Source organism: Carassius carassius, chromosome 10 (genome assembly GCF_963082965.1).
Source record: "Carassius carassius chromosome 10, fCarCar2.1, whole genome shotgun sequence".
Classification (NCBI taxonomy): Eukaryota; Metazoa; Chordata; class Actinopteri; order Cypriniformes; family Cyprinidae; genus Carassius; species Carassius carassius.
The window spans coordinates 17,174,220-17,200,293 of NC_081764.1; the positions used below are offsets into that span (position 1 = coordinate 17,174,220).

Consider the following 26,074-nt stretch of genomic DNA (forward strand, 5'->3'; position numbering starts at 1 on the left):
CTTCTACCTTGCACTCCTGGAAAATTGGAGGATAAATTGCAAAAGCTGACCTTACATGTCACAACTGTATAAATATTGGTACCAGTTCTACATCAAATTAAAAAAAATATATATATATATAAAGATAATAAGGAATCTCTATGTACATTTCTGCCAAAAAATACATATTGTCATTTCTCAAAATCAAATATCTCAGCCTCCTTTTCTTTCCAGAAAGCAAAACTACGGTCAATATATTGGCAAATCTCCTCATTAGTCAGACTACTAATATCAGAATTCTTTTTCAGGACATCACTTTCATCTGTGGTGGGCGTCTGTACAATGACTTTAGGCACAGGCCTCGTTTCTACTGTTGTGGTATGTTCTGAGTGTTCAAGCTCTGGTTGGCCCGTTCCATCTCCAAAGAACTTAACTTTAATGTCTTCAAATCCATCCTTCCATTCCCGGTTTCCTGCCTCAATGTCCTGAATTACAGCCTTGTGAAAATCACGCACAGTCTCCCAGGTGAAACGTCCCACATGGTCGAAGACTTCAAAGCACAGCAAGTGTCTCATTTTCCTCTCATCTGCTGGCAAATCTAGCTCAAGGATGTGAAAGTAGCCGAGCATAAAGAGGTCGAGTGTCAGCGCGTCATTGTCAATGGGAGATCCATCCACACGGGGCAGGAACTGCTCAGGTGAAAAAATGGCCTGCTGTCGGTTGAGTCTCCGGATCTGTCGCGAAGGTACAAATGAGATCATGCTTCTCCAGTTCCCAATCATCTTATTGATGGCACTTCTCTGCTTGAAGAAATGCCCGAATTTGCCATTTTCCATGGTGTTCTTCGGAGAGATATCCAAGCTAGCTTTGCGTTCACACTTCAGCTTCTTAGATATATCCAGGGAATCGACGCTTTGCTTCCTATGAGCGTTTCTCATGGTTACAGTATAAGCCGACTTCTTCCAGTGACCCAGGAACAAGACCACAATACGTTCCTTGCGCAGTGTTGTGCTTTCATAGTTGATAGATGAATCATCAGTCTGGTCAACCTCTGGTCTTTGTTCTTGTTTCTGGGAAACATCATCCGAACCATTTTTTAGCGGTTCTTGCTCTAGTTCACCCAGTGATTCAGTCATCCCTGAATCCTGTTGTGAGGAATCATTCTGATTCTCAAAGTTTGACTTTAAGTTCCTCACAGAGACCCCAAACTGTTGAATCTCATTTTCTATCTTCTCCCTCCTGCCTCTGTTGACGGATTGCCTCTCTGATGGCTGAGAGAAGACATTCACAAGCTCTGTGTTTGGCATTTTGCAGTAGGGCTGGTCTGTTAGGTTGGTCATAAGCAGTGACATACTCTTCAAAATGCCTGAAATACGGTTGCACCAAACAGGTAAGGGAGTCTGTGTAGAGTTCTTGTACTGGGTATTGACTGTGATGTTGACAATGGGTGCCGGGAGAATGTTTCGAAGTTCTTCTGCCAGACGAGCAAGCTCCATTTCATAGCCCTCGCAGTTCTTTTGCATAGAGACACTCTCAATTTGCTTCTCTAAATAAATGAGATCATCCTCTGTTAGAAGCTCTCCGAACGGACCCAGGATGGCATTGTGAGCATGGGAGTACCTCCAACTGTCCATCTTTGTATATCTACCACCACTCTCCTGTTGAGTAAGATAAAATGTCCAGTTAAGAGAGAAAGCTGCAGTCAGAGCATCATCTCAGATTTATCTATGCATTTAAAAGACATTTAATGCAATATTTACATCTTACCTTTATCCTCTGGGTTTCTTGGTCAAATAAGCTGGCCTGTAGCTGTCGTACCATCACTTGTCTTTTCCATTCTGCTATAGATCTGCCCTTCTCATCGTGCATGGGTACCAGGTAATCAATATCAGACAAATTTGCCTCCTCTGTTGGTAACACCACCATTTTATTCTAAAAGAGAAAAAAGACAATAATTTATTTGCAAAGAACTGTAGTTTAAATTGTGCCCTTTAGAACATGAAAAACAAAAAAAGCACTATCATGCTTGGCTAATATGAAATCAAGATCTTAATTAACTTGGTTGTTTAAGTTCCTTTTTTTGTATTTTGATGCAGTTTTCTTAGATATATATATACAGTGCTTTAGTACATTCAATAAAGGTAACTCTATAAATAAGCTACCTTCACATGGTAAGTGTTTACGAACTGACAATCATACAGTATTTACTAAGACAACTGGAGAATAGTTGTGTACATACAACAGCTTTAGTATCAGTAAAAAAAAAAAGTCAGTTACCCAGTACGTTGCTGTTCTAACAGAAAGGCAAGTGTGTATTTAGAAAATTGAAAAGTCTGTTCGGTTATAGAATGCAGTTGTCATGTAACTCTATATAGCATTCTAATACAGGAATGACAACTGTATTCTGCTAGTGTGAAGATAGCCTTAGAGATTCAATTATCATAATATAATGTGAATGTTAGATTTCTTAACTGAAATGGCCAATCCAGATTTCTTAATGCTGGCAATACTTCTTACATCTCCCAGTTTCATTTCTCCCATAAACAGTTTCCCTTTCTCTGGTACTGGCTTACTCGGAGGCATACTGAAACTAAGGTTCTTCACCACTGCAATGACAATCAGAACAAGAACAATGTTTGTTACTCTCATCTGTTTCCAGTTATGTTCTGATCATATTCACATAGGCTGATTACCATTACTCACTAAACTGGAATTAAGTCATCAAGTGAAATTAAGGAAGGATGAGTCAATGGTGACAGCAGTGCAGAACATACACTTAAAACAGCACTAGGGGTATTAAACAGCCCCCTTAGGGCTTTCTCACCCGTAGTGGCCATGTGGACATTCTGGACAGTTTTCCCATGTAAGCTAGAAGATGGAGGCGAGGGGGTAGTGGAGGAAGGGTGAGGAGAAGGTGAACGAGTTGAAGGGGGGTAACGTGCTTGAGGGGAATCTTCCGTCTCAGGATGCTGGTGGGGTTGAAATGAAATGGAAAGTCAGTCCACTGAAAATCGACACATACTACAGCCAAGTATTAAGCACACTTTTCTGTCATAATTGTTCTGTTCCAAAATCTAATGGGCTGCCCATGAAGGGAACATTTTAGGCCATTATTTGAGCAACATTCTAAAGACCAAACGATACTTCAGTTTTGAAGCGATTGCTAGCACATGTGAACAGCAGGACGTGTAGCCATTCAAAGTATACTTTATATGAGAGAATGTGCAAAGACAGGCACTCGACACATATTCAACTAGAAAGTTTAATCAATTTCCAGTGTCTGCTTCATAAGTTATGACTGATAAATATGTTTTTTTTACTCATTTAAACTAAAGTTGCTGGTATCTCTTATCCCCCTCACATAAGTGCTCATCTGTTCAGCCATCTTATTGTGGCCTCCTGCAGTCTGTTGTTGTTTTGTCTCATTTGTTTCTTTTTCAGCTGTGAAACAACAGGCCAGAATAGTGTTACTGCCTAGTGGACAAACTAATTGTACAGTACAGTGAATGCACAGTTCATGCTAGTTGAATGTATGCTAATGTTGAAATTTAAATCACACACATAGCCCAGTGTACATGTAAACACTGACAGCAAACTATTTAAACTAACAGATGTGTGGCACATGGAGCCGTTTCTACATATAATGTTCGGAATAACTCCTTATGAGGTGTTACGTGGTAAGGACACTGCTTTAGAAGACAGCTACCTATGCAGGGATTAACGGAGGAAATAGCTTACCAAATTGTTGAACAGTTCTAATATTATACTCTTTGTCATTCATACTGTATTGTTGTTCAAAGACATATAAAACTTACCTTAAGACTGTCCATGTCTTTTTGAGTATTAATGATCTGTCTGTAATAATCAGAGCTGGGTTGCCGTGACACAGCTGGTTTCTCTCGGAGCTCTTCCTCTATTGGACAGTTTTCTTCCAGAGGTTGGGCAACTGGAAAGAACTGCAATACAAAGAGCTTTTATTATCATATAATATATACTGATTCAGGTAGTGTGCCATCAAAGAACATTTTAAGGCAATGGAATAAAAGCACATTTATTGCTATTTGAGCAGAATATCAGAATCATACACATTAAAAAGCTATTGGGGTTCTTTATTTTGTGCAGTGTTGTGGTCCGCAAAGTGACATGTGAGCATTACAGTAAGAGGGGCCCTAGCGGGCGGGGGGCAAAATAGTTGCACCTGAGCCCAACATTTAGATCCCACTTTACCAGAGGGGGAAAATATATGGAGTATATGGAAACATTTAGATCCCTGCTGATGAAACCGTAATATCCTAATGGACTCCGTGCAGGATGCATATCAAATGTGGCTCTCAAAGGGCTCTCTGTAAAACACACACACGCACAGAGCATCAAAGGGAACACTGATACGCCACAGCATGCTATTTTGCTTTGTCTCTGTGAGGTGGTCCTCCCAATTTCCTCTTGCACGGCACTTTGATGTCCGAACAGAACGAAATGCGCTGTGACATGGCTTGGGCAAAGGCAGGAATACATTTCCCAGAAGTTGTGCAATTCATAAATAGATAAACTTTGGGAGGGGTAATGTGAGTATATGGGGCAAATCTACATTAGCGAAGTGGAATTTCTTTCCTCCGTGATCTTTGAGCCACAGTTCAGTTCCTCGCTCAAGATCAGGATGCATCTGTCTCTGCGTGAAGGTTTAATCAAAGCCAGTGGACACCATGGCCCATTTGGTTTTCATCAGCTATCCTCTTCTGTGGCATAGGCAGTGGATGCTGAAGTAACACTGTCCACCCATTCTCTCCTCTGCCTAATGGGCCACACAAACACTGATGGAGAGAGTGAGACTACAGCAAAAGCACAAAATCCATATAAGGTCCTATACGGTAATATGGAGGAAATCTGGTGCAAAACAAATTACAATCTTTTTTCACCAGCTGCTTTGGACAGTTACTTAGGAGGGGGAGACTCACAGATATAAAACCCTAAGACATGACAAACTTTTATCTTGGAAATAAGTTAGCAGAACATCATTGTAGAGCTGAAACAGACAGAGACTGTGGGATATTTTCTCAGTGCATTACATTTTTTGGGGAAAAGAATCAGAAATAGAAGAAATATGAAGGCATACGCAGTTTGTGTGAGGTTTGGTTAAGGTTAGAGTCTCCACATATCTCTCTGTTTTCTAGAGGAATTCAAGACCACACACTTGTGTTGACATATAAGCAATACATTCTAAGTTAAATCACTTTTACACCTTCAGTTAAAACACAAGATGACCATGTTTGACAGTTTTTAAATTTAGAGGACTGAGTGAAAACGGTCCAAAGTGTCTACAGCAGAAAATCCTCTGTGCTGGAAAGTTTATGTTAAAAATGGAGAAAGGTTGATGAATGAGCTGAAGATGGAATTCTTTCTATGTTAGCTGTTTTACATAGAATTATGGATCAATTCTTTACTACAAATAGTAACAGATTAAGCAAGCAAGCTCAGGTAGACTTCTAGCCTATTCATTTCTCACGTTTCTCAGATTAAACAGAAAACAAAAGCTTAATAAATAAATAAAAATACATGTTTAATGAAACATAATACTATGGGTGTAGAGTTTATTGGTAGCATATTTGTTACTGGTTAATATTTATTATTATGTAGAGTTTATTGGTAGCATATTTGTTACTGGTTGATATTTATTATTATTATTATTATGTTTATTTATTTATTTATTTGTATTTTTTATGGTAGATATTGGATTTTTAATCATGCATGCTCATTTCCCTTTGTCATCATTAAAAACACTCACTTAAAGTTAATATTTAACAACAGCCACAATTTAACATCTTTTAATGTAACCTTCAGCAAATATCAAAATGGATATAAATATTTCACACTGTACATTAAATTAGTGTGATGCTTATATTACTTTTAGCATGTAAAATGTCAAATTTAATATTTTTTATTTGGAATGCATTTTGACAATGTATTAGACTATTGGTCTATAGAATATAGAAATTTATATACGTATATTCAACCAATTAGATGTAAAAATAAATGTCAATGTTCCAGTGATTCAATTTTAGAAGCCTTAAACTGTGGACTTTTAAAGGCACAATAAAGACAATAAGATATATTAATATAAATTACAGAGAGACCCTAAATAAACCTTCAATAATCATGATATGAAAACATTACATTTTATTTTATTACATTCGGAATTAAGAGGAAATTTAGTTAATATAAATGTAAAAAATTACAATGACTGTTTTTAAACAAAAGGTAATTCTACCAATGGTAAAAATTGCTCAATTACTGTAATTCATGTTATGCATCTGAAATTAACAGTAATTATGCATTGTTCAGTAATAATAAAAATAAAATTTTAAAAACAGTAACAATCCATTAGCTCTACAAACACAACATGCATATAAAGCACAACAGTTACTTACAAACTATCGTCCTCCTAATTGTGATCGATATCCAAACAGGCAGCACCTGATCACTCTGTCACTCTGTGACACACGATGTGAACACCCAGAGATGTGTTGACTACATCCACACCTTCCCAACAACTGGCCATGGCCCAACAGACAATAAACAATAAACTCTGATAGGAGAATGCACTTAATAATTTACACAGTGGATTGGGTAGCCGGCAATGTCACTAATGAACAAACCGATCGACATGCCAACAAGCGAGCAGTGTGATAGAAAGCAGGAGACTGTCAAATCAGAAGAAGCGGACAGAGACCGTGTATCTCTTTCATTCACACGTTGTTGTTTTTTATATCTTTGAGACCACATTAAACAGGGGACGTGACCTTACACACATCCACACCAATCACTAGAAAAAACATTGTCAAGTCTTAGCCTGAAAGATAACCTTTCCATTATTTGTTTAATAATGTATGCCCTGGAAAAATAGGTGACAATACAATCAGGTCAGTTGATTTATTCTCTCCAGCATCCTAAATTTCAGCACGTCCAGAGTAAGAGCTCTAAGCCATCATGTAGGCATATGTGTGAAATATATAATCAAATAAATTATATTTATTAATTTATTAATTTATTAATACAACAGTTCTTTCTGGTCCTCGGATCTGATTGGCTGAGAGGAGTGTGATATTCTAGTGATATCAGAACTCCAACCATTTCACCGTTTGTATCACTACGCTTGCCATATTTCTCACAGTGAGTGTCACAGGCTAGCAGAAGCCTAAAATGATACTGTTTTTGTCAAAGAATGTAGTTTTAAGATTTTTTTTTTTGTTGTGAGAATGTACTTGTTTAGACTTCAAATAAGAGGTTTGTTAATAAAGATAATTAATAATAATAATAATAATGTTAATAATAATAACTATATGATAAATATTTGAAAATGTCCTTCAATATTTTCGGAGATATGAGCTCCAGGTCCTCAGTGGCTGTTCAGCACTCATGAACCCACTGAAAGCAAATCTTCTGCAACCTGCTACTGGCTTTGTCTCCATAGTGGTCAAATATGTATTATTAATCATTTTGGGTAAATCTAATGGGCAGTCTTTAGTTTTATTAATCTATTATTTTTTTCCAGAGGAAATAGTTTTGGCAAAATCTCATCATGTTATATTTTGTGTAACTTTAATGGTGTATGTCAGAGCACTGCCTTCGTACTTTTGACCAGGGCTCTGAACCGGTTCAAGAAACGAAAACGAAAACCCGAAATGAAAGATATTTTGGCAGGAACAGAACCAGAAACAAAATATTTGAAATGGCCATTAACGGTTAATAACGTTATTTTATCGTTCCATTTAATATTTGAAATTTGCTGTCAACCAATCACAAATTCCAGTAGTATGGACTATGCAAATGTGACGCCAAAGCAACGAGTGAAATGTCCGCTCAGCTGTGAACTCATCATAGGTAAGTCGCAATGGCAATGCACCGCCCTAAGAGTTTATCTGAGGATAGTGTGAGATGAATTCAACAGATCACACACCTGCAGCACTTCTGTGAATGGAGAAAACAGAAAAACTGTAGGATTACATAAAAAGGAATATAGGCATACTGGATACACTAAAATCATATTGACAAATTTACGAAACGAAAGAAAAAATGTGCTAAATCACGGTTCATTGTGACACGTTCCACAGTTTTCGGAAAGGAAAACAAAACAGCAGAGAGTAGGCCCCTAGTTTTCTTTATTTTGCAAAAGCTTTACAATTTGATTTATTTTGTAAAAGCTTGACAGGTTTGAATAATGTCTTGTTTCTGTATAACCAACCAGCATTGGTATGACCATTTTGCAGAGGTGGAAAGTAACGAATTACATTTACTCGCGTTACTGTAATTGAGTAGCTTTTTTGTGTACTTCTACTTTTTTAAGTATTTTTTTTTATCTGTAATTTTACTTTTACTTAAGTATATTTTGTTTGAAGTATTGTACTTCGCTACATTTTAAAACACATTAATTACTGAGTAAAAAAAAAAATCGCTCCCTGGAAGCTATGTCAGTAAATAATGGGCAGGGGGGCAAACTGGCGCTAAAATCACAAGAAAGATGCAGACGGACAAAACAGGCGTTAGTGGTGCAGACACCGCTGAAAATGAAACCCCGTCATATTCTGAAGTTGAACTCAAGGAAATGAAGTGAACCCCTGGCCATATGTATGCTCTATTATGCTGTGTATGCTGTGCTTGCCTAGGGAGACCAAACTAGCAGTTTATAAAATCTCGACAAGACATCAACCCCACGTAAGCATATAGAGGTGAGCTAAATAATTGCGTCATTGCATTGGTGGTTAAAATGATGCTTTGACATTTTAGCAAGAGGTTTTGCACAAATTAGCCAAAAAGACTGGTGCGGAGTGTGCGATATATATTGTCTGCGATAATATCATAATTGTTGTTTTAATGATGTACGCGCGCATTTAGAGTGTTCTTTCACTGTGTGATTCAGTCTGTTGAAATGCATTTAGAATGAAATCAATCAAAATCATTTAGAATCAAAATCACACAAAGAATGCTGTATTTTCCTCTAAAAATCATAATCACACACACACACACACACACACACACACACACACACACACATATATATATATATATATATATATATATATAGATCAGTGGGGATTTCTTTAAGACTGCAAGGGAAGCTCAGCTTCCCCTCTAATGTAAAAAATAAAAACCCAACGGTCAAATATGTACTATTGTGTATTATGTATTGTGTTAATCAGCTACATGTCGGCTGACTCGATTTTCTTCTCATACATTCCCGTAGCGTCACAGTGCATTTCCCTGTTGAAGCCGAGCGTCCATTGACTTCGATGGGGCTGCTTTGAACAGTTTTTTTCAGTGCTCCGAAGCTAGACGGTCATTGGATAAATGCTGCGATTATGTCCCGCCCACGGACGCTCAGCGTCTCTGGAGGTGAATGAAGACTGGGCTTCCGCGTGATGATTGGAGGATCTGTCGATCTCCTTTTGACTGACAGCGGTCTGCACCATAAGAAGTCGGCGAAGCTGTTTCACGCTCAGTCCCATGATCGCGGATTTCTCAAGTGTATTCGAAAGACAAACTGCGGCAATATTTCTTGATATTTGTAAAATGCAGAACCACCACAAAATTAAATTGGTAACTAAGACAGATTGAAAATGTGCGCGCACACACACACACACACACACACACACACACACACACACACACACACACACACACACACACACACACACACACACACACACACACACACACACACACACACACTATAGCCATCTAGTGGTTAAAGTGATTTATTACAATTTTTAAACTGAATTTCCCCAAAAATGGGCAAAAATCTTACATTAAACCTTATAAAATTATCCATGGTATCCCCATGTATGAAAGTTAGAAATCTGGGTCTTTTATGAAGTGAATTTTACCTGAAATGCTTTTTTCTTTTTTTGTAAAAAAAAAAAGCCTATTTAAATAAATATTTATTTATTTATAGAAATGTAAAAGATTTAAATCCTCCAAAAACTGTACAAAGTTTAGTAAAAACATAAATGAACAGAGTAAAATTATATTTGTAAAAAATTTAAATATTTTACTATTACAAAATGAAATGTTATTGTCTGGGGTCAAAAAGACCCCGAGTGTCACTACAAATGAAGACCATCAGAGGGTTATAATGTAGGCCGAAAATGAGCTTCCCCTCTTTGAAAGACCAGCAGCCGCCACTGATATATATATATATATATATATATATATATATATATATATATATATATTTTTTTTTTTTTTTTTTCTTTTCAACAGGACAGTAAACTAAGAGACTTGCGTTTTAGACACCATATTGCCATTGTTTTTGCTCTATTTCTACAACAAAAATTTATTCCAAACACAGCCACCAAAGCAAAATTTTGCATCTCTGAGCAACATGACAGTGTTTCGTTTCTGAATGAATCAACTGTTTAAATGATTTGGTTCAATCGCAATGACTCACTTATTAACAGTGACTTGCTGACACATACTGGCCATTTTAATTTCACATTTAAAGTATCTTTTGATTTTTTTTTTTTTATAATTAAGTTTTTATAATTTCAAATGAGTATTCAACATTTTATGTCTGGCATATCAAAAAATTATTCATGCATTTGTAACTGCAGGTTAAATGCATTCTTGTCCTGCACTAAACAGTGTATTACATCTAAATGCCACGTCCGATGAAGCTTTTGCATTTCCTCTGTATTGAAAAGATGAGTTTGTTGATACTGATTTGCCAGATAACAGCCCAAATGTTTTATTATTCTAAATAACTGATTCCTTTAATTAAAAACAACTAGTTTGAGATTAATAGACCTATCCCAGGTGTGTCAAACTCAGTTCCTGGAGGGCCATAGCCCTAACCCTGCTCCAGCACACATATCATGTAGTTTTCAAATAAACCTAAATGATTAGATTAGCTGGATCAGGTGTGTTTAATTAGGGTTAAATCTAAACTGTGCAGGACTGTGGCCCTCCAGGAACTGAGTTTGACACCCTTGGTCTGTCCCATTTTTGACTCCCTCCCACTGGTTAAAATGTAACTAAGTAATTTTTACTCTGAGTAAATTTTAAATGAGCTACTTTTTACTTTTACTTGAGTGGATTTTTTAGACTGGTACTTTTACTTGTACTTAAGTAAAATTTCATTAATGTAATGGTACTTTTACTTGAGTAGAATATTTTTGTACTCTTTCCACCTCTGCCATTTTGCTATATTGAAGCCTGTTCATTATCAAATTAAAATACAGTTAAAGAAACAAATAAAAAGTTACACTGCTCCGTTTTACAAAATGTTACGTTCAGCGTGACCGTGCCTCACAGTGCTGATAAAGCCAATATGAAGGATGATGTTTTATTTACAGTCGTGGCCAAAAGTTTTGAGAATTACATAAATATTAGCTTTCAAAAAGTTTGCTGCTAAACTGCTTTTAGATCTTTGTTTCAGTTGTTTCTGTGATGTACTGAAATATAATTACAAGCACTTCATATGTTTCAAAGGCTTTTATCGACAATTACATGACATTTATGCAAAGAGTCAGTATTTGCAGTGTTGGCCCTTCTTTTTCAGGACCTCTGCAATTCGACTGGGCATGCTCTCAATCAACTTCTGGGCCAAATCCTGACTGATAGCAACCCATTCTTTCATAATCACTTCTTGGAGTTTGTCAGAATTAGTGGGTTTTTGTTTGTCCACCCGCCTCTTGAGGATTGACCACAAGTTCTCAATGGGATTAAGATCTGGGGAGTTTCCAGGCCATGGACCCAAAATTTCAACATTCTGGTCCCCGAGCCACTTAGTTATCACTTTTGCCTTATGGCACGGTGCTCCATCATGCTGGAAAATGCATTGTTCTTCACCAAACTGTTGTTGGATTGTTGGAAGAAGTTTCTATTGGAGGGTCTTTTGGTATCATTCTTTATTCATGGCTGTGTTTTTGGGCACAATTGTGAGTGAGCCCACTCCCTTGGATGAGAAGCAACCCCACACATGAATGGTGTCAGGATGCTTTACTGTTGGCATAACACAGGACTGATGGTAGCGCTCACCTTTTCTTCTCCTGACAAGCCTTTTTCCAGATGCCCCAAACAATCGGAAAGGGGCTTCATCTGAGAATATGACTTTGCCCCAGTCCTCAGCAGTCCATTCACTATATTTTCTGCAGAAGATCAATCTGTCCCTGATGTTTTTTTTGGAGAGAAGTGGCTTCTCTGCTGCCCTTCTTGACACCAGGCCATCTTCCAAAAGTCTTGGCCTCATTGTGCGTGCAGATGCGCTCACACCTGCCTGCTGCCATTCCTGAGCAAGCTCTGCACTGGTGGCACTCCGATCACTCAGCTGAATCATCTTTAGGAGACGATCCTGGCGCTTGCTGGACTTTCTTGGACGCCCTGAAGCCTTCTTTACAAGAATTGAACCTCTTTCCTTGAAGTTCTTGATGATCCTATAAATTGTTGATTTAGGTGCAATCTTAGTAGCCACAATATCCTTGCCTGTGAAGCCATTTTTATGCAACACAATGATGGCTGCACGCATATCTTTGCAGGTCACCATGGTTAACAATGGAAGAACAATGATTTCAAGCATCACCCTCCTTTTAACATGTCAAGTCTGCCATTCTAACCCAATCAGCCTGACTTAATGATCGCCAGCCTTGTGCTCGTCAACATTCTCACCTGAGTTAACAAGACGATTACTGAAATGATCTCAGCAGGTCCTTTAATGACAGCAATGGAATGCAGTGGAAATGTTTTTTTGGGATTAAAGTTAATTTTCGTGGCAAAGAAGAACTATGCAATTCATCTGATCACTCTTCATAACATTCTGGAGTATATGCAAATTGCTATTATAAAAACTTAAGCAGCAACTTTTCCAATTTCCAATATTTATGTAATTCTCAAAACTTTTGGCCACGACTGTAGATGAAAGTACAAACACTATATAATAAATCATATTTTAGCATCCAGATACGTCGGGAACATGGAAACATTTGTATTTGTGCCAAATGAGAGAGGTAAGCATCAGCTTCACCTTAGATTAATTTGCTTTTGGATTGACATTTTTATAGCCTAAATTTGAGGTGATTTGTTTTGGAGAGAAACTAAAAACTGCTTTTAGAATATTTGTTAACATTTTGCTTTATTATTATTATTAGGCAAATTATATATATATTTTTTAAAATAACATGATTAACCGGTATTTCTTCCACCCGATCGGTTTCAGAATGGTAATTATGTCAGAGTAACGCAGGAACAGAAACGTTAAAATATCGATTCTGGAGTGAACCGATTGAATTTTTTTTTTTTTTTTCATTTTCAAGCCCTGCTTTTGACTGAATTGCCTAGCATCTTTTATAATGGCAGTTGTTGCTTATTAAATATTATTATTCAATGAATAATATTTTATATAAACAGTAGTGTTTAATTATAGTATTTAGTCTTGGGAAACGGTGTGTGTTCACGATGGTGATTTTTGTTACATTATTCTGCCATTAGATGATGACAAGAGACTTTTATATTGAAAGAGACTGAAATGGTTGTAAACAAGGAAGTTATTTTTACTTTCAACTTTCATCTTGTGAGACCCAGCCAACAAATGCACTGAGGAAATCATATAAACATTCAAACTAAAATTTATTCAGACACCTTAAACATTTCACACATTATTACAGTTTAGTAGTAGTAGTAGTAGTAGTAGTAGTAGTAGTAGTAGTAGTAGTAGTAGTAGTTTATTCGCTATAGTTTAGAAAATGGAAATAAAATACGACAATAATTTAAACTGTGTCAGAACAAATTAATCTTGATAATGTCAAATAACACAAAACATGGCCAGGTCAAAGTGTCTGAATAATTTTTGGTCTCAAATTTGTATTAATTTTACTGGTAGGAATTTTTGGGTATATTATGTAACAGTGTATTATTTTGCTATCCTCCCTTACATAAATGAACTATAGTTTCCTGCACCCACTAGTAAAAAAAAAAGATCAAAATTTGTATCTGGTGTCTGAATAATTTTTGATTTGACTGTATATATGCGTTGGAGCTCTGAAATGAGGAGGCAAAGTCCTCAAAGAGAATATAATTTTTTTTTTTATCATGGACACTATTATATGTCACTGACCCAGGAATTTTCTGGAAATCTCAGTGATGAAATTAGAACAGACAAACACTCTTGTGAAATGCAATGTGCAAGTGCTTACAGTAAAGCAATGAAATTTAGTAGAAAGAAATAATGTGTCAGATTCAGATTTTGTTGTTGTCATCAAAGGTTCTAAGTCCAAATGAAATATGTGCTATTTTGGCACCAATTTATTTGTCAGTTGGCAGAAGCAAGTCAAAGTCACGGACATGCCTTACATCTGAACATGCACACTTCTTTAGAAGCAAGCCCTAATTTGAATGCCCAGAATGCCTCAGTAATCATGATGCAGTAGTTGAGCAACACCCAGATGACCTATTGCATCTGCTGAGATTCTTAGGTGTGGAACGAGTTGACATTTCTCTATCCCATAAGGCCTCATAAGCTGAAAAAGCAACAGATCAGATTCAAACCTAGACACCTCTAGACCACTGGTTACAAAAGTGACTTAGTATTTCTGATAATGTATTCATACTCTACATCTTCATTATAGCCGAAAAGTACATTATTCATGAAATTTAGAACATATGAAAGTTCAAGAATTCAGAAACAGCAATGCCCTTATTTGGGAACACCAACAATGCATGTAAAGTTCAGAACAATATAAATTCAATGTTTGATTAAAAGAAAAAAAGGTATTTGGTGCGGTATTAGGGAGCACTTAATTTACTTTACTTCATTGATCAATGTGCAAAGTGGATCCAAAAAGCTAAATGACTAGCCCTAACCGTAACTGCTTTAGAAGATGAAAAAAGGAAATTATGAACGAAGATTGCTTACGGCAAACCCAGAATCTGCAGGTGCACGGTGTGTCATTACAGATTCTCTGTTAAATGGTAAACACTGTTCCATGTGTAGCAGATCACTAAAGGTCAAAGCAATCAGAGCATTCTTGAGATATGACTGAGCGTTTGATGAGAAACATGTTGGTGGGGTGGTTGGGGGGGGGGGAGGTAAACTCGTAAAAAAGCTCTCTTACCACCCCCTAGTGGTCGATTAGCACTGATATTTTTGTAAAGACTCCATGCTGACCCAAACTCTCCAAGCATTTTTATAATGCTTGAAAGTACCAGCAATACACAAAGCACAGAGCTTCATTATACATCACAATATGAACTTTTCACAATCTAAAGCAATTGTTGTTGTTTTGGTTGTACTGAAATAAACCTTCTTCAGCCAGAAGAGACACATTTAATACTGCTGGCCTTTTAATTCTCTGCCTGAATAAGATGAGAGCAAAGCATATATGCCTGTTGTAAAATAAACCCTTGATCTGTTTATTTGATTGCTGCTGTCTCAGGGAGAAGGCACTCACACTTTGAGCAGAGGGCCGTGCTCAGAGAGGGTGACCTCTTTGGGATGAAATCAAAAAAAGGAGGAAATACCTAGCACGCAACTCTCTGGCCAATGGCCCAAACAATCCATTACAGGCACCGTTAGGAAATGAGATGGCCTGTCCCAAGCACTCTGAGGTGGAATAAAACCTTCTGAAGTACACTACAACTTGCAATACTATAAGTGGACCAGGAGGAAACCTAAAATGCTTTATTCATGAAATAATGCTGATGTGGACCAAGACAGTGGGAGGCCTGGGAACCATTTTTGGGTCAATGAAATATAAGAAGGTTTCCAAGATAAAGATAAAGTCTAGTGTAAAAAACGTGCCAAGTTATTTTGTGAGAACACTTCATATTTTCGAAAAGTCTTATTTAATACACTTTTCATTGTAAAAAGTCATATTCAATACATTAATATAATTTTGTGTTTTTCAGGAACATCACACGACATTTTAAAACCTGAACTAACCTTGCCTTGTCACAAAAAGATCAAATTATTTGATACATTAAGATTTTATTATATATATTTTTTTGTGGGATACTAAAGTGTCCATCAGTTGGGGTTTAAGAAGCAGGTCATCTGGGTACTACTCACCCACTGTTTTTCAAATACTATGAATTCGGAAATATTACTCCCCTCACATACAATTTTTCACCTACGATAGGGAAGTATGCGATTTCGGATGTATAGCAAATGTATTCCATGATCAGATGTGTTAACATTGCAAAAAAGATAAACAATCAGATGCAAGTTTGAAGCCAGCAAACATCCTGTTCTTCAACCGATTTGATAGATCAAGTATCTGTTTCCAAGCATTAGAATGGTAAAAACCCGAAACCAAACCCTGTGGATCCCATAACCAGCTCAGCCCCCGGCCCTCTACCTGAGCTAGGCTGCTGGTCAGAAGGTAACTGATACACCCCCGGCACATAGAGAGACTGCGAACGGCTGCATCTGATGCTTCAACATCCTCCCTTCACTAATTAGATCTCTATTGTTGGGACAGTTTGGCTTAATTCTTGACGTCTAGTGACACCCTGAGTCTCTCCCTCTCTCGATATAGGAGCAATTAATTACTGATTTATTCATGTCTATGTTGACAGGGAGCTTATATTTCTACATTAGATCTATGGAAGCGTGTGATCAGGGTGATTGGAAACTGCGTAATTAATTCTGTGAAATTTCAGATATGGTCAAATTTAATGAAACTTAAATTGAATTCTTAATTGGGTTCAATTGATTTTTAACCTGTTGGCATAGCACAAACATGGCTTTTAGTCCTAGATCTGGCTTTATTTGTTTGATACTTACAGCAAAATGAATATGGAACATTTAGATTAAGAATCAAGAACTTGCTTTAAGATTCCAATCCAACTTGGAAAACTGGGAAAACTTTTTTTTTATTATTATCTGACATGAATACAATGAAAAAGTATTTGCAGGTTCAACCATGGAAATCATCCTTTGTTGTCATAAGCTTGTCATTATGCTTACAGTTCAACAGCTGAGTATCCAATATAGTCCACAGAGGTTTGCATAACATAAATTTATGGCCTATACCCTATATAACATTTATTTAAAGGAAATTAATATTCAGTTTTTTTTTAGAATTTGTTCATATGGATTTTAGCTCACACATGCAGTATTAGCATGTTAAACTTGTTTTATCAGCTAAGCAAGGTATGTTGGAAGAAATCCAAGACAATTCTTGAATGGGAAAAGTAAAAACAGCTGCTATTTCCATTGCCCATTAATGCAGATGGACATCTTTAAAAAAGAAAAGAAAGAATGCACAGTTGTGAGATACAGTAAATCACCAGAACAGCAGTATCCCCCATTGACTGATCCATCAATTTTGTGCTCTAAATGTGGAATTCATTTATTGTCTTATGTGGTTCAGTTGTTGTGCCTGCCCCCCGACAGCACTACCATGTTCACCCTTGAAAAAATGTATGTCTTAAATTAAGCAGCATCTTATTTACCATGTGAAACAAGAAGGCTGAGAAGCCATTGAGGTGCACTGCACACAAAAGTTCCAAAGAAAGTAGGTGCCACATGAAATCTTGAGTTACTGGCCTGATTTTCATAGATGCTCTTCATGTGAATGGACACGTCAGTCAAAACAAACTGATCGTGAAAGATCTTGATACAGAACAATTGAGAGCTGACCCATTGAGGCAAGAAGTGAAATTGGACGAGAGCTTTTGCTTTCTGATCTTGTCTGTGTGAAACTTCACTGTGAGGTCTACAACACATCATTTTTAAACATTCATGGCATGACGCTACATCCAAAACGTGTGAAAAACTTTGACCCTTTCTCATAATTATACATGTCTGTTCTTGTTATTATTTATAAAAGCATAATTCAATGCCTAACAAAACTGGTAAAGTAACAAAGCCCTCATGATCGTTTTTCAGTAGAATAAGATCTAAGGAACTCATTATTCGTGTATTTTTTTTATAGTTTACATATAGTAAATGAAAATACTGTATATCCACCATAATCTGCACTGTTTATAATTGATGACTTGACATTTCAGCGGGAATTTCCATTAATTTTTATATTAAAATAATAATAATACTGTGGGTTAAAGGTTTAAAAAGGATTACAATTATTTTTGATTATTTACAAATTGTCATTGACTTACATTGTATTACACATTAAATGCATGGTGACAGATCTCCAACTCACTTATTATTAAACTAAATACATTAATAAATGAGTAAAGGAATAAATAAAATTCATTAAAATAAATAAATGGTTAATTATTATATTTTATTTTTGAAGTAAAATATATATATATATATTAGCATAAATACAAATAAATATTGTCCTTTATCATTTAATAATTAATGCATCAGAGGGTTAAGTATGAATTATCTTTTACGTATGTCGATTTTTTTTAGCTTCAGTAGACATTATTTCTGACTTTCAGTTCAAAAGGCATTGTTCAAAATGACCCTAAGGTCAACAGTGGAAATGGCAAAACACATAGTGTAATTTATTTATGTCGTCACTACTTTAAATATTTCCACAATCAAGATAGGGCTGCATGAAATTTCGAATAATTCTAGAGATTCATGTGTGCACCATACGGCTTTACAAAGACAATTGAAACAACGATCAATCATTAAACCCTAAATGATCCACATACTAATGTAATTTTTTTTTTCTGCAGATCAGCAGCTGTGAACCCATCTATGTCTCTTTCCTTTGGGTTGATCTGGTGACCCAGGAGGATCCGACAGCACTGGGAAATTATTTTGTATACGATTATTATGATTTAAAGGCATAATTAAAATAATTTGTGTGTTAGACACTACACAACAGACACAAATCCCAATTTAAACCCACCTCTATCTCCCCATTCTCTGCAGCATCATGTAGAGGAGTGCCACCCCAGTAATCCTTCTTGACTTTTGATCCCATCTGTGACAGCCTCTCCAAGATGTGATGATGCCCTCCACTGGCAGTAGAGTGTAAAGCAGTCGCCCCTTCATTATCTTGACAAGACAGGCTGACGTCTGTTGAGGACATCTGAAGTAGTCCAAACAAGTATTATGCACTTGTAAACTTGTAGTAGACCTCTACTACAACATGATATCAAAGCGTATATGTGTCTAGGTCAGGGGTAGGCAAGTTCGGTCCTAGAGAGCCGCAGTCCTGCACAGTTCAGCTCCAACCCTGAAAAAAAAAACTCACCTGCCTGTACCTTAGTAATCCTGAATGGATTGATGAGCTTGTTCAGGTGTGTTTGATTAGGGTTGAAGCTGAACTCTGCAGGTCTGCAGCTCTCTAGGACCGAACTTACCTACCCCTGGTCTAGGTGAATGTATAACCCACCAGCCATACCACCAGTGCATGGTGGTCCATGTGAGTCTTGCCATCTTGGGTTCTTAGATGTACGTCAGTTCCACAGTCTTTCACCAGATCCTCCACAACATGTAGATGTCCCTCCTGGCAGGCCAGATAGAGCGGCGTGGCCCCCATATTAGTCTGACTATTAACACACCTGAAAAGGTCCATTTGGGTGTTTATTCAAATGGGATTTTGAAAGCTGATATGAATTTCACACTAAAAGATATTTCTGCATAAAATCCCTCTCCCACTATCGGTATTCCCATGTCCTTATCTATGGATGACATGTATTCCCCCTTCAATGAACCTCTGTTTTACTGGTCATCCTGGCCTTTGTGGCCAACAATATAAGATTCACTCATTGGATTTAATAACTGTGCTAAAAGATTCAAACATGTGCTAAAGGCGTCTCGACATATAAGATCTGATAAATCAACTATTTTAGCCAAGAATAAATTGAGCAAAGGATTATGTCAGTGTCTACCACTGTTAAACCAATTACTGTCTGAATATTATTCACTGGAGGCTTATTTAAATTTAATGGGATTGTATGAAGCTGTTTAAGTATGAAATGAATTTGCAGGCCAGCTTGGAATGTGAATTTTTTAGAGTAAAAACAGTAATACTGTTAAATATTATTACGATTTAAAGTTACTGTTTTCTATTTTAATATATTTTAAAATGTAATCTATTCCTGTGAAGGAAAAGCTGAATTTTCAGCAACCATTACTCCAGTCTTCAGGGTTACATAATCCTTCAGAAATCATTCTAATACAGGTATGATGATTTGGTGCTGAAGGAACAATCCTTCTTCTTATTATTTTTTTCATTTTTTATTTTTTATTTAAATATTATATATATATATATATATATATATGAAGAGTTCAGATGCGAAAGCCTCTAAGTGCCATCTGAAATTTTCATCTAAAATTAGGATTTTTATCAAGCTCCTATATTTTTTTTTATTTTTTTTTTATTTTATTTTTTTCTCTTCTCTGTCTACATGGCATCATTAGGTTCTGTCATTCAGAAACATGGCTTTTCATACCACTGCTATGCTAATGACTCTCAACTCTACCTCTCATTCCATCCTAATGACCTGACGGTAGCTACTCGCATATCAGCTTGTCTAACAGACATTTTTTGCTGGATGATGGACCATCACCTTCAACTCAACCTTGCCAAGAAAGAACTGCTTGTGTTTCCAGCAAACCCATCGTTTCATCACAATTTCACCATCAAGTTAGGCACATCAACCATAACTCCTTCAAAAACAGCCAGAAACCTTGGAGTTATGATTGATGATCAGAACTTTCTCAGACACATTGCTAAAACTGTCCGGTCCTGCAGATTTGCTTTATTCATCATCAAGAAGATCAGGCCCTTTCTTTCGGAACATGTTGCACAACTCCTTGTTCAAGCTCTTGTTCTGTCCAGGCTGGACTATTGCAATGCTCTCTTGGCAGATCTTCCAGACAGTTCTATCAAACCTTGACAATTAATCCATAACGCAGCAGCAAGATTAATTTTTAATGAGCTGAAAAAAATACACGTCACACCTCTGTTTATCAATTTGCACTGGCTACCAATAGCTGCTCGCATAAAAGTCAAGGCATTGATGTTTGCCCTCAAAACTACCACTGGCTCTGCACCCATTTACCTATCTTTTTTTGAACTTCTAACTTTAGCAATTACTATTTTAATTCTATTCTTAAAAAAAAAAAAAAAAAAAAAAAAATTAAATATCTATATAGACCTCTAACACTAGCTTGCTCTATTCTTTTTCTATTCTATCTGTTTTATTTTTATTTTTATATTATTTAAAAGCCCTTGCTACGTGTACTGTGTTAAGCTAACTGAGACTTGTTATAGCACTTATATATCATTGCTCTTTTTGTTGTTTTTGATTTCTTCCACTGTCCTCATTTGTAAGTCGCTTTGGATAAAAGCGTCTACTAAATTAATAAATGTAAATGTAAATGTAAATATATCTTGGTAACACTTTAGAATACAGTTCATTAGTTAATGTTATTTAAGAGCAATCCTTCAACAGCATATATTAATCATAGTTAATGTTAATTTCAACATTTACTAATGCATTATTCAATTGCAAATTATTCAGAAATTCGAAATCTTTCGCTCGTTATCTGGCTCGGCTCGGTGTTCATCTTCAGTTCTCTCTTCACAGCAGTTCAGTCAGTGTACTGTTTGAGTGCATGCATTACTCCGGGATATTGGTTTGTTTTAACTCAGAGGGAGTGTCAGCCACATTAAACAAGTTAACAGCTTAAGTCATTTGTGGATTAATGCTTATTGGAGACTAGAACTGTTTCAAACGATTCAGTTCGATTTGGTGAACTGGTTCAAAAAGATCCGGTTAAATCGAGTGATTCGTTCGCGAACCGGACATCACAACACTGCAGTGTGGTGAAAGATGTTTTTATTACTACTTTGAAGATGTTTTTATTACCTTTCTGGACATGGACAGTATACCTTACATAGATTTTCAATGGAGGGACAGAAAGCTCTCGGACTAAATCTAAAATATCTTAAACTGTTTTCCGAAGATGAACGGAGGTCTCACGGGTTTGGAACGACATGAGGGAGAGTCATTAACGACAGAATTTTAATTTTTGGGTGAACTAACCCTTTAACACCAGAACCACCAGTCTCAGAAAAGTATTGAAAATGTAGATTTAACTAAAAAGTTTAAATGCTCCCTCAATTTGTGTACTCTGGCACTGCTCTGGTAGTTGTATTCCTATACACAAACACACATCTATTTCATCCCGACCATGTTTCAGATGTTGTCATGCTACAGACGCAACATGAATCTATACATGCGTGAGAGAAAGGGAGAACAGGAAGCAGTGATATACTTACACAAGACAACTGATAATCAACTTTAGGGTATGAAGTTAATTAGTTTGATGGTTCATTAGATCACTACAACTCAATTACTCTTCCTCCGTCCCTTTTCATTACATGCAAAAGTTATGCTAGTAACTGAGCAAACTGAGGGAACTCAAGTTTGAATTAAAAAAAAATGGAATACCCATGTCTGGTCTTAGAGCAATTGTTGCCATCAAACCCATATCTAGCAAAATGAAACTAACGAGGAAGCACATTCATGTTGCTTTGGTGTCAGGGCTGCATTTTGTGTGGCCTCATACCACCCAAGCAGAGAACGTGTTACATTTCAAAGGACATGGATAAATAACATAACAGACGTCCTGTAGTTTTACCAAAAAGGTACACTGGGTCAGTATGAGAAGGAATAACAAATTAAAAATGTCATAATAATTCATATGGATAATTTAGTCTCCAATTAATTATATATAAAAAATAAGATTCTATCATTTTAATTATATAGAATAATTGTGATACATGTATTTATAATGAAATATGTGCAATAATCAATAATATGATTATAAATATTTATCAGAAACTGAACGCTGTTAAGAATATTGTTGAGCTGCTTTTTGGCACATGCTGTTCCAATTTCATTCATTTAACTGAAATCAGTTCAAGTGGCTAAGCTCTGAAACTTTGATTGCTCAATGCTGTCAATATATGACTAGACATCATCATATCATCATACTCTGCCAAAATATCCATCTACTTTAGATGAATGTTAGAGAAAGGATTGTTAATTTTGTACCATTGAGATTATACTTTTTTTTTTACATTTTGCATTTTCATTTTAAAGTTTTAGCAGATTTGTTGTGTAATTTTTAAATAATTTTATGTCCATATTTTTGAATCATTTTCATTTCAGATTTAGTTAAGTTTTAGTTTCTTGAGTACAACTGAAAATGAAAAATGTTGCCCTGCCAACTAGCTCAAATAAACATTTTAATCCAGTTTATGTGTATTGTATTGTGTGTGTGTGTGTGTGTGTGTGTGTGTGTGCGTGCGTGCGTGCGTATTTAACTTGAGTTAACTATATTGACACTGGCTTACATAGTTATTGGATCTGTTTTTAAAAAAAGACACTCATTTTAAGGCACTCAGCATGGCTGGACTGGCCATTGGGCATACCGGGCATTTGCCCGGTGGGCCGACGTGCTTTTTGGGCCGATATCTCATACTCAATTTTTTTTTTTTTTAAACGGCCCATAAAATTTGTACATCGGCGGCCCATTCGTTTTGTTTTGTTTTGCTTAATTGGCGGCGCTGGGTTTGTGCCGGTGTAATGCATTGGTCAAAGTCAGTGTTAGTTTTTTTTCTGACAGACCAGCCCATGAAACACGTAGATCAGTGGCCCATTGGCTCTTTTCTTGATTGACACTGGGCTGGCCCAATCACAACTTTAAACGAGTGAGCGAGCGGCAGCAGTGTCAGTGTGTATCTGTAAAAAAGATGGAGAAGAAACGCAAGGAATGTGCAGATAAATAGCGTGAAAAAATAGAACCAGGCCCTTAAAGCAGACACTGTAAACTGTGTCAAAATATATGTTTTCTGACCTTCATCAGCTCCTGTGGCAGATGATGATAGTGAGGACGGAGGATCAGGAGAGAGATGAGAAAGTGTAGAGCCTGCGGTAAGCATAACTACTTTCAAAACACTTAGGCCATGTCATGAGTGTAGATTATTTCCACATCTGCATAGTTGACGATTACCGCAATTCACTAGAAATTTAATAAGAGGCTTTTGTAAACCATGTTTTCCGCCAAAATAAAAGCTTGATGCAGTTTGCGTCAAAATAAAAGATCATGTGCTTATCTCTTTCAAGTATAGAAATTGGTACAACTAATTAAGAAAGTTTCCTTTATTTTTTTGTGCATTTGTTTTACAAAATATTGTATTACTGTCATTGGATTAATATTATAACTATTATTATGTATAGGTGTAATGTAAATAGACACTGTAACTAAAAGAGGTTTAAATTTTTCTTTGTTTAATTTGCACACTGAATATGGGTTGGAGCTTTTAATTTTGAACTCTCAAAGTGCACCAGATTAATGAATTTAACATTAAAATGCACAAAATTTTCTCACGGGGGGCATGCCCCCGAACCCCCCTTGAAGGACCGAGGACACACCACCATAGTTTTAACAAAAATCCTGTAAGAAACACTGGTATTGCTATGCCAGAGCCGCTTATAGCTTGTTTTAGGATTCACCGCTGTGGAGTATAGTTCAACTGTATTAATAAATATAAAATTTTGAATTATTTCATCTGTTAACTCTCACTCGTTCCTATACTCACTCATTACATGGCATTAGTGGTTTTAATGAATAGGAGTTGGTATGCATATAATTAAGGGCGTGCAAAGATGGGTGGTGTTTATGATCATATAGTGGGCCGGTCTGGGCAAAAATGCCCAGGCCGATTTTTTGTCCCAGTCCAGCCCTGGCACTCAGTGTACTCAAACAAATAACTCGAGATGTGTGACCCACAAGACCAGTGACCCAAAACAGCTCGTCACATGCTCTTTTTCATCCACCTCTGCCACATGAGATTTATCTCTGTCATTACTACGTATTTGAGCCCGTAACACTGTACCCTGGAGCTTGACCAATCAGTAGCTTCAAACAGGTGAGGTAACCCTTCGCTGCAGCATAGTGGGCTGGAAGAACACTGCAGTTTGTTTCCACTTCTGCTTCATTCCCATGAGACAGCAGCCAGTGGACAGCTTCCAACCTCCCGAACTGTGCAGCGAGATGAAGCGGAGTGGCCCCACCAGAATCCTGATCCTAAATACATGCAAACAAATAAGAATAGTTATAAGCAATAATTCTTTATTTTTTCTTTGCACATAAATAACTTTATATTATTATATGTTATATTATCTTGTTTTATGTTATATTATAACTTATATATCTTGCAATTCAGCATTTTCTCTAAATTCCTGAATTCCCTTAGTTTACAAATTGCAGTTTTGTAATTTTTTTCTGCCACAAAATAACAAGGTAATACATGTTATTACTTTTGATTGGTTATACCATATAAAATTTTATATTTATTTTTTTTTTCTTGAAAACTGTATAAAAGTTTTTTAAAACCATATAAACGTATTCAAAGAGTTCATTTATAATATCTTGACACGTCTTTTAGAATAGATTTGTATCCCTAATTCTTTTGGCAATTATGCCATTATATGATGATCCAAACTTTTTATTACCACAATACAGAAGATAAATTTAACAAATAAAGTTGACTAAGCAGTGAGGAAACTACAGGAAAGAGTATTATTATTATTATTATTTTAAATAAGTAAGAATACAACCACTTAAAATCATGAGCCTACACTTTGGTAAAGAGCTGTCATTGAGTCATAAGCAGAAAGAACATTCAATTTGATAGAGTTTATTTCATGATGTCATCATAACATTTACATTTATTCATTTAGCTGACACTAAGTGACTTACAATTGCTATATATGTCAGAGGTCGCACACCTCTGGAGCAACTAGGAGTTAAGTGTCTTGCTCAGGGATACATTGGTGTCTCACAGTGGATTCGAACCCGGGTCTCTCACACCAAAGGCATGTGTCTTATCCACTGCGCCAACACCACCCCTTAATACCCCTTCATAACACCATCATAGCAACAGTGTTTATTGTGTACAGTGTATATCCATTCTTCTATAAATCTAGTACTGACACAGACCCCATTCCTCAACGGGCCATCACTCCTCTACACAGTCAATGTGATCAAATGAGTGTAGCCATCTTTATTTAATCAGACCAAGGAAGTGTTCATTATTAATTCCTCATCGTACATACATACTTTGACCTTGGCAAGCAAGAGCTTATTTTTTTAATGGATGAACTT

At 36.5% G+C, this 26,074-nt stretch overlaps 1 protein-coding gene across 1 annotated transcript; it reads right to left on the reverse strand.

Annotated features, from left to right (window-relative positions):
• Positions 1 to 165: 165 nt before the first annotated feature.
• Positions 166 to 25,914, reverse strand: LOC132152305 (espin-like protein). Its single transcript, XM_059561101.1, has 10 exons — positions 25,900 to 25,914; positions 24,804 to 24,994; positions 19,281 to 19,449; positions 18,792 to 18,974; positions 18,592 to 18,687; positions 3,795 to 3,935; positions 2,804 to 2,948; positions 2,452 to 2,585; positions 1,747 to 1,911; positions 166 to 1,637 (listed from the first exon to the last, which is right to left on the reverse strand). The coding sequence occupies exons 1-10, from the start codon at positions 25,912 to 25,914 to the stop codon at positions 171 to 173; spliced, it is 2,706 nt and encodes a 901-aa protein (XP_059417084.1). The 3' UTR covers positions 166 to 170.
• Between the last annotated feature and the right edge of the window lie 160 nt (positions 25,915 to 26,074).

Coding starts and splice junctions, on each gene's coding strand:
- LOC132152305 (XM_059561101.1), bottom strand. Junction 19,450..24,803: donor CTGATTGGTCAAGCTCCAGG/GTACAGTGTTAC, acceptor GGACCTTTTCAG/GTGTGTTAATAGTCAGACTA. Junction 2,586..2,803: donor TGTCCACATGGCCACTACGG/GTGAGAAAGCCC, acceptor TTGTCATTGCAG/TGGTGAAGAACCTTAGTTTC.